At 28.7% G+C, this 11076-nt stretch overlaps 1 protein-coding gene across 1 annotated transcript; it reads left to right on the forward strand.

Moving 5' to 3' along the window:
• Positions 1 to 2978: 2978 nt before the first annotated feature.
• Positions 2979 to 10263, forward strand: LOC132942780 (chitinase-like protein EN03). The gene is made up of 6 exons (XM_061011419.1): positions 2979 to 3138; positions 4871 to 5139; positions 5771 to 5903; positions 6146 to 6316; positions 7410 to 7809; positions 9721 to 10263. Exons 1-6 carry the CDS (start codon positions 3021 to 3023, stop codon positions 9956 to 9958), a joined length of 1329 nt encoding a protein of 442 aa, XP_060867402.1. The 5' UTR covers positions 2979 to 3020; the 3' UTR covers positions 9959 to 10263.
• The last annotated feature ends 813 nt before the right edge of the window (positions 10264 to 11076 follow it).

An 11076-nucleotide genomic window follows, 5' to 3' on the forward strand; every position in this document is an offset into this window, starting at 1 on the left:
GGATAGCTTGAAACATAAAGCCCCTTATTTGTGTTTTTGGTATTTCCACGATAATTAATTTAAATTAATTATAACTTATAACATGCCCCGGCCCCATTGCAAATTTCTGGGCACACCACTGATTAACCCTGATAAAATAAAGTATATCTACCTTGAAATTGAGTACCGGTCTATCTTTTTTTTTTATCGGTCATTGTAATGGATGTGTTTAATACTTAAATTTGATTTCAATGATAAATCATTGTACATGAAAAATAATATTGAGCAGATCCAGTGTTGTAACTCGTCAGCATATATTTTTAATGAATATTTATATTCCTATAAATAATTAAATTGATTATTAGTAGTAAGTTGGACAATGGACAATGAACAACATAGTATTAGTAATACTAGTTGAATAGTAATATTTAATATACTATTATGTATAACTGTATAAGTATGTTTAACTAAATTTTGCATAACATCGCATAAATTATTATTTATTATTGAAGTAAATACCACATAATAATAATGGTGGCATTGTGGGGATAGTTTCGTGTGAGATGGTATACAAGGGAAATGGTTGGGATGCAGGGATCAAAATTCACCATACGTACTTTTTTTGATAAAAAATATGTCTTTAGTCCTAAATTACGGCATAAAAAATCTACTTAATATGATTGGTTTAATACTATTTTTAATATCATTGGTAACGACGCGTTGGGCTAGATGCCCAGGTGGTAGGTACTGATGGGTACCATACTATTTTTACATCAATATAATTAATATCTATAGTATTATAATTTCTTTGTCTTTAGCTTGTCTTAAAATGTAATATTTGTATACTATAAAAAGTAAAGATTACCACTTAATCTTATTTTAAGCTATCAAAATTATGGGCCCCAACGATATGATTTCTTTTAATCCGGTACTAGATTGGAATAGTGGAGTGTAAATGTGTAATATATTTTAAGCTTGTTTAATTAAGAGTATATCAGCGCACTATTTGTTTTCTCTCTTTGACCCACGCGCAACATAGACAAAATGCATTTGCGCAGAATCGTTTTTTCTGTTTTTAAGTAATCTTAGAGTAAAATTAGTCATTACAAAAAAGATAAAGATTAATATTTTTGAGGGAATGACATATCGATTTCTCTAAATATTGTTTCAAAACAATTTAAACATAATTTAAATTTACAACATTTTTTTGTTTATTTCGAAAGTCAAATAACAATAAAATATAAAATCGATATGTCATTCCCTCTAAAGTATTATTCTCTATTTTTTTTGTAATGGGTGATTTTACTCTGAAATTACTTAAAAACATAGAAAAAACGATTCTGCGCAAATGCGTTTTGTCTATGTTGCGCGTGGGTCAAAGAGAGAAAACAAATAGTGCGCTGACATCCTCGTACAGAGGTACCTACTACATACATTTCAAATTATTTATATGGGATTGATGTATATATCAATGTATATACAGGGTGATTCATTAAGCGTAAAACACTCACTTCAAAAAGTATTAATGTTTTTGAAAATATTTTTTTACATAGTTTCAAGTTGTTAAAAAAACAACGTTTTTATTAAAAAATTATATTTTAGATATTTTTTATCCTTATAATTTTTTTATTTTTTTACTTTTTTGAATGACAGCATAGAGTTTTAATTTCATTTTCCAAAGCAGAATATTTTTCTAAGTATTTTGATACTTAAAAATTGAATTTAGGACGAGTAGTTTATGAGTCATAGATATTTAAAGTTTTGACAAGCAGAGTAGTGGATAAACATTTTGCGGGGTAACCCCATACCACTCCACTCCGCCCATCTAAACTTTAAATGCTTGTAACTCATAAACTACTCGCCCTAAATTCGATTTTTATGAATCAAAATACTTAGAAAAATATTCTGCTTTGGAATATGAAATTAAAACTATGCTGTCATTCAAAAAAGTAAAAAAATAAAAAAATTATAAGGATAAAAAATATCTAAAAATATAATTTTTTTTAACAACTTGAAACTGTAAAAAAAATATTAATACTTTTTGAGATAATGAGTGTTTTACGCTTAATGAATCACCCTGTATACTATTTGCCATGGATATGTTTTTTTTTCGATATAGATGTGCATATAATATATAACCTCATAATAAATATTATTAAATAACTTGCAGAATGTAATTTAAATTCCAATATAAAAAAAAAACTGTTAAATGTCAATTTATGTTTATAATACCTAATACTATAAATCTATAATATAACTATACCTAATATCAGAATTTCAAATTAAAATCATATGAATGCAGTAGGTATGCAACATGTGTGTAAAATTTAAATACATAAATAACAAAACCCTTCTCGACTTACAATAAACATAAGTTTACAGGGTGTAAAAAAAAAAGTGTATTATTAGCTTTCTTCCTTTTGAACAAAGTTATTATTTATTATCTTACAACCTGAAATATTACTATTTTTATTATAAAGCAATTAAACGTTCTGTGATATAAAATATACAATAAATTATAATTTATTTGACGTGTCAGATGTAAAAAAAATATTTTAGATGCCGTGTATATATATTGAAATATACTTATAACAAAGGTAATACACAGTTAGTATAATCGACAAACAACTCTGTTTAAATTTGCATGTTTATTTGTGATTATGTATCCTGTGTATATAGTCTATCATCTTGTTTGGATCCTTTTGTTTGGTTATTAATTTTCAGCCTTGCTCGTCAGATTGATATAAGGCCAGTAAAATTGAGAGTTTATTTATTATACTCTTTGCATATAAATATATTATAATTGTACAACAACAGTACGTTACAGACTACAGTCAAGTTAACGAGAAGAAGAAAAAAACTAGTTAAACTTTGACCTTGGCCTGTGGTTTGAAAAACAAGTAGGGGCGGTGATAATATAATAAAATTATTACATAGGTAGGTGTAGGTCATCGTACAATAATTAATAATCGCTTGCTGGACCTTTGTTCCAAACTCCAAACCAAACAGGTCGTCAGTGCGAGTTTGTTTTCGGTAGTACGATGTTAGGCGTAAAGTTGTTCGGTGCGGTCGCACTATGTGGCCTTCTAGCCATTGTCGACGTTTCGCAAGCATTTAGAACAGTATGCTATTATGAAGGCAAAGCTTTGTGGAGAAAAGGTATACACAAATAAATGAATAAATTTATTATAAGTATTATAAAATATTATATATTGTAAAAAAAATTATATAATATAATATCTAGGTGCGTATGTAAAATTGAATCGATTAGGCAAAATATTTGTGTTTACGCCTTTTTCACAGATTTTTTTTTAATATGATATAATATTATTTATTAGATACTACTGTACAGCGATGAATTTATTGTTTCAATTGTAAAAAAAAATGTATGTTGCAATACGTACATAATATAACATATTTTAATACATGAATACGTTATATTGAATAACTATAGCTTATATTTAAAATAAAATATAAATTCTCATCACAATGTATTCTTATTTTTGTAAAATCGCACTATATATACATTATATAGGTATTATAATATACAATATTCATTGATTAATCTTTAATTTTTATTTAAAAATAATAATTAACTAATTATTTTAAATTGGTCGTATTAGTCTTACAATATTATACAGACTCAATGAAATATAAATAAATTAATATTATTTGCTCGTAATAACAGATAAAATGCCCTAAATACATAAGTAGTAAGTACCTATAAAAAATACTACCTATAACATAAATATTATGTATTTGTGAATTGTTAGTACAGCTTAAATCTATCCCATGGAGTTCCGATAATTTCTCGAATTAATTGTAATTAGTTATTTAAGTTGTTATAGTGTACGTAATATAATTTAATCCACTATTATTATGATTTATATGTTATTACCTACATTAATAACCTGCACCTATTTAAGTAATATTAAAACGTCAAATGTAATTTACTAAAGTAATTAAATTTTAGGTGGCTTAAATTAAATATTGTTACTTTAGTAATTTCGTAGCAAATTGTTATTATTAATTAAGACATTCTAAAGAGAAAAACAAAAAAAAAATTGAATTGTTTTTAAATAATTAATAGTTCAATTTTAATCAAGATATTATTTATGTAAATATGTTGGTAGTTTTGTAAATTTGTAACTATAAAAATTACATCGATACTTGGAACTCTCAGCAACGAGTTAATATTTATTAGTTGCAATTATTTTTATTTGTTACTGATTATGAACACAAATAAGATTATAATTATTTCGAAACAATTATTTCAAAATAATCTATAGGCACTAGTCAGGTATTTATTTATTATGATTATTTTGCCATACAACTATTGTTTATTTTATATAGGTTACTACCGTCTGTATAATATGATAAACGCAATTAATATATATGTGCATACATATTACAACAGGCTAATCGTATATTTTTCTTAATTAGTATTTTTAGAGAATTATTTAGAATAATATCAAAGTTTAAAATAATAATTTAATTTCTTTAAGCATCTGTAGATATATAAAATAAACAGCATTGACGTTATCCACATAAAAGTATTATCATTGTTATTTAACATATTATATTGAATAATAATCATATTCATTGTTCATACACCATATTAAATTACAGTATTACAGTAATAAAATGTATAGATTAATATATCATAAAATAATTATTTTGGTTTATGAACTAATTTTAACGTGAGATTTTTTCTGTTAAATATAATACTATTACCATGTGCTAAGAATATTTGCCAACGGGTTTATTTTTCGTTATCGGAAGATTTTTAATTCAATGCGTTGAAGTCGTTAAACCAACCAATATTCACATAACCGTGTTTTATACAACAAATTAAATCCGTTATTTCAACTGAATCAATTTTTGTTTTCAGATGTCGTTAAAGTAGGCGCCGAGGAGCTAAAACCCGCCTTAAGTTATTGTACGCATTTGGTGTACGGTTACGCTGGTATCGACGATGACAAGTTTAAAGCCAAATCGTTGGATCCAAAGTTGGACTTGCCCGAGAGCAAAGATGTTAAGGGTGGAAAGGGAAACTTTAAGGCCATAACAGCTTTGAAGAAGATTTACCCCAGTCTTACAATACTGTTGTCAGTCGGTGGCAATGCCGATGTCGAAGATCCCGACAAATATCTCACCGCTGTGAGTATATTTCATGTTACTACATATCTATATAGTACCTATATTATTAAACTCCATGACGTGCAGAATATAAATTTGAAGCTTAGGTTAGATTGAAAGGTACAAATTGTTTATGTATTAATAATTTAGTATTTGCGTATCAAATTTGTGTATATAAAATCCTATTTGGGGCCCCTATATATACTGAATTGGGTTGGCATCAAAACGACAAAACATATCCACCTCTTGCAATTGATTAAACCTAAACGTCTTATGGGAGAGAGTTGGAACTGGAGGTATACCTACACTTAAAAAATTAAAAAGCTAGGTATTATGTTTAAAAATTAATGGTATTTCAAAACTTGCTAAAATGTATGGTAGTTTTTTTGGATGATTTTTTTGCTCACTGAGATAATAATACTATTGAAAAATCGAAAAATTACCTATTTAAAGTTTCAAGTATGACATTTTTTTATCGCTGAATAATGAATAGTTAAAATGTTTGGATTTTTTTATATTATAATATTATATATAAATATATTTCAAGTGTTCATAAAAATAAACACGTACTTAAAACGTAATTAATATAATGTCTCCTTTTAATTTTTCATTACTTCGCTCGGAATCTAAAATATGTATTGAATGGGTATAGTTGGAGACGCCGAAATCAAGAACACAGTTTGCGTCCACCATTTCGGAGATGGCTAAGGATAACGGTTTCGACGGCATAGATTTGGCCTGGCAATTCCCAGCAGTCACTGAAAAAAAGGAAAAAAACACATGGGGTAAGCTACATAGGTAGTTAATAATAATATAAATCTGTATAGTTTTAATAAGTATTATTTATTGGAATAGTTCAATTTTGTATAAGATACACATTATATTATATATTGGTAATTTGGTCACTGTGCCAACTGCCAACTGCCAATTTTTGTAATGCCACCAAAAATGTGTAATGTGTAGTTACATTATTGTTTGTTAATTGCATATTTGTACCTAATATATTATATAATATTATCGTTTTAAGGTTCTTTTATCCACAAAGTGGCTAAAACGGTGGGTATCACTAGCAAGGACTCTAAAGAAGCTGAACACAAGGAACAGTTCACCGCACTGGTCCGCGAAGTCAAAGGAGTATTGAACGCAAACAACTGTCCTTATCTTTCGGTCAGCGTTCTCCCACACGTTAACTCTTCTGGTAACCATAAACACCTAACTATATATTACCTATTATCTATAAATATTTATACCTATATGCATTATATTTGTGTTACCCATCCACCGGTCCCTATGACTAAAGACCTTAAGTCCCCAAAAACATTTTTTATGTCAGTACAAATCATTACTATCTATATTATTCATTTATAACTATTGTAGATAAACTATTTGTTTTTATTTAAACAATTATTTTTACGTAAGTTCTCATAACTATTTAACTAATACTAAATATAGTTAATGTGTATTTTTTTAAATCCATTACTTTAATATATCATATTTATTCATATTATGTATGTTGTGAGGTCCAAACGATGTTAGTAAAATATAATATAATGATTATTTAGCGTAAGAACACTAGGAACATATAATACAAATTATAAATCATCCAATAAATCATTAAAAAATAATAATAAATGTAATGTTTATAATATATGATATTATTGTTCCATATACTGTATATACTATCGCGATATAATTTTTATCGATATTGTCGCGGTGACAGACCATTGTACCAATCACTTATTGAAAGACGTATTAAATAGTTGAATAATAGTGCTCGCTGAAAAAAGTACCTGCATACTACCCTTAAAAACGCCAAAAACTACCTATTAAAAACAGAAAATGAAAAATAAAAGTTATATAATTGAATTTATTGTTATAGGTACTATACATAATTACAACTTTCTGTTAAGAAAATTACAATTTATAATAAGTTAAAAATACACTTTTGTTAGAAATGCACGCACGTCCCTATAATGATAACCATAAGTATATATATCGTAGGAGGCCAACAGACCTTAGAATGGCTTATATATTATAACTTATAAGGTCTTAGTCACGTTGGTCTTATAGTATAATAGTGCCCTCTTCTTCCCCGGACCGTCGGACGGCGTCGCACTGGACTTACACTCTATATAATGAGTTAAAAAATATATATACCTATACCCTGTTTAATATGTTATATATTTATATACCTAGGTACAATATACATAAAACACGTATGATATATTAAAGAAACAATCGTCTTATCATTTTGTTATATTCTCATTCTCATCCTTCTGTTTACCCGACAGTGTATTTCGATTTCCCGGGGCTGCAAAAGTATGTGGACCATTTCACGCTGTTGACGTACGACTTCCGGACTCCGGACCGAGTGCCCAAACTAGCCGATCACGCGGCGCCCTTCAAGTTCGTGTACGCCGACCGCCTGGCCTGGCAGAACATCGAATCGCAGGTCAATAAAGCTGTCGCCTTGAAAGCCGACCGCAGTAAGTTGGTGTTGGGTATCTCTACGTACGGCCGGACCTGGAAGATGGACAAGGACAGTGGTAAGTCCGGCGCGGCACCCGTCACTGCCGACGGTCCCGGAGAAGAGGGCACGTATACTAAGACCGAAGGTCTATTGGCCTACTACGAGATTTGCCCTCACCTGGTCGAGAGCACTGCGGCCACCACATCTCTCACCCTTTACAGGTACTTAATACTTCATATACATACAATAATACGTACAACTTTTACATGTATCGATGTTTGAAATCATGTAGGTATTCTAGTATACAACGTGATTCTCTCTGATAATATTCTATTTTTTATAGAGGTTTTTACTGTCATTATCTCCAAAATAGGTAGTCTCTATAATCGACGAATTTCAAGTATTTTTGTTTTTCGCCGCATATCGCATTGTTAAAGTTAAGCTATACACATTTTATAATTATGTCTAAAAAAATAATAATTGCAAGCGGCTCTAGGACAGTAGTACCTATACTACCTATAAGTGTAATGAGCATAATATAATGCTCAGCCCCCCGGCCCCCGCCCCCAAGTAATTTCACCATATTTCCGCATATGATAATAGTTTGACTATATAAATACATAAATAATTATTGTTTAACATTTTAATTTATACTTAAAATATAAAGCGATACTTTTAAGGTAGAACATGCGATATTCGATAAGCATCATGTATGTTCATGTTTGGATAAATATTTGCAAAAGTGCTTACTTAAAATTATTTAAACACAAATATATTGACTGCTGCAGGTTTATCGTTGGTGTTTTGTTTGTTAAAGAATCGTCCTGTTTATAAGTTAATTCAAAAAGAATTTTGTGAACCTTATTAAGTAAATATATTAGGTCCCTACTATATATTAAATATTATATTAGCGGTTTTAAAGGTTCTCCCTAGCTATACTGCTGCCTGCAGGTACTGTACTTCAATCAGTTTCATATATATGTAAACATGTTATAAAACACGACTACAATATTAAACTTACAATAATCGATATCGGCATATAGAAAACTGTTCATTGTATAGGTAAAAATGTTGATTGCTGTTATATATTGTTAATCATGTTTTGTATACAATAATACATTATATTAAAACGTGTTACGCGTATTATGTATCCTATACAGCAGATTATTATATATTACAGGCACAGACACTCATGAATTATTATTATGCATTAGCTTACAATAGTTAATAATACATATTATCTTAATTTTATATCTTTTAAATTTTAATCAAGAATATATAATACGAGTATCATGGTAATCTAAATTGTTATAAAAAGTGGTATCTATACCTACGTAATAGAACAATAGGTACGTGTATATATAGTATTATATAGTATATAGTATACTTTACGGCGGTTTTCTTTTCAATCCAATCCAATCACGTAAAGTGATACAGAAAGTATCAGAGTACACATAAAATTATACCTTTAATCAGTAAGTACAGGTAATTATAATTATAATTAGCAATAGGTATACATGCTATTTCCGTTAATAACGGACAATGGACTATTACGGATATTATTTCATGTAGTAATATCTGCAGCATCACCATACAATTTTTTGACTACATATATAAGTGAATATTATACTATATTATTATATAACTAGGGGTTGATCCGGTTGAGGGGGCTACAACTCTTACCCAAAATGTTAGAAAAATTTAAAAATTCTTCCAGTGTTCTGTGAACATATATAACATAATAAGTAATACGTAACCATGTATTGAAATTGTAATTTGTATGAAGGTTGTAGCAAAAGTCTAAAATTATATACTTACCTACCAAGTATCAGCATACCAAACTTATTATACGAGGAATCCTATAGTTAAGCGGCCTCTCACTTATTTAGCAAAGTATCAGTTCTCTTCTAAAACCAAATCATAGCTACTCCACTGACTAAAGGTACCTTTATATATACAGAACAGACAATAGAACTATAAATTGATCTAGGTACCTAGGTATTTAAAGTTATACCTAGGTTCAGCGATTTAGTGAGGAAAAAATTTTATTTTATTGCAAATTTCCATATTTATGTAGAGAAAATATAATTGTCCGTGTGTTATAATGTGCGTATTGTTTTAAATTGTTGTAGACGTGTACCGGACCCGAACAAAAATCTTGGAACTTATGCTTTCCGTTTGCCCAAAGACGACGTAAAAGGAATTTGGATCAGTTTCGAGGAACCAGAAACGGCCAAACAAAAAGCTACGTATGTGAAACAAAATAATTTGGGAGGTATAGCGTTGATGGATCTGTCCTTGGACGATGCCAGAGGTCTGTGCGACGCTAATAAGTACCCCATTCTAAAAGCCGTAAAGAACGTGTTGTAAGAGTGAATAGCTGAGTACATGAATCACAAAATCGATTTTAGTTTTAAGCGCTCATTTTGTATCGTATATTGTCATTAAAAAAACTATACTATTCATTTGTACCGGAATAATTATACATATCGTCGCTATATTATGCTGATTTAAGAATAAAAAAACCATTTTCTTAAATAGGTACCTACCTAAAAAATAATATTATAGGTTCTTTTAAATTATTTTACCTTATTTGTGTTGAATCTAATGTTTATAATATTATATCATGTAATGTTTTTTGACGTAAAATAAATATAAGTAAGTAAAAATATAAATATTTTACAGTTTATTACATTTAATTTTAATTTTTAAAAGATTTAGTAGATTTGATAGACCTTTCAGCAAGAACCACTCAGTTCAGATTTTGGGCTATTTGGTGTTTATACACTTTGCAAAAGGGTTTTCCACGATACTTATCAACATATTATTAAAATAATTATAACTACTCTACGGTAGTGTAAACCTTGTTCCATTCAATTTAATAATTTACAGTAAACAAGGTTGGCATTGAATTGAAGAAAAAGTTTGTATCGCCACAGGGCACTCTTTTAGTGGTATAAAAAAATATAATTAATATGAAATATACTATATATATAGCTCTAAGTACCTACTTAAAAATTACAAAAATCATCATTTTAATATACATATATTCATATATTATTAAAGGAAAAAATGGGTGTTAGCGTGCTTAGTGAATTACCTATAGGTATACATGTTACGGGTCAAAGTCGAAGTCAGTCAAACCCCAGATCCAGAAACGTCTAGATAAAATGTCGACAATTCGTATTTCGGCTTTTGCCTTATTGCCAACCAATCATTTGGGCAAAACAGTATAGCGTCTATAAATTAAATGTATCAATTTGTATCTGCAATGTATCGAATTTTGAATATATCACAATACAATATATTTTTTTTAATATCAAATATAAATAATAATAAAATAAATACTTGAAATTACATTTCGTTGCATTTTACAAAATCTTTAATGTTGTCATTGATTTGATTTGGTGGGATTATTAATTTTTTTTTACTCACTTACATTGTGCTGTATTAGGTAAGTATATGCAATATTGTGCGAATATAAATTT

This window comes from Metopolophium dirhodum, chromosome 4, assembly GCF_019925205.1.
Source record: "Metopolophium dirhodum isolate CAU chromosome 4, ASM1992520v1, whole genome shotgun sequence".
NCBI lineage: Eukaryota > Metazoa > Arthropoda > Insecta > Hemiptera > Aphididae > Metopolophium > Metopolophium dirhodum.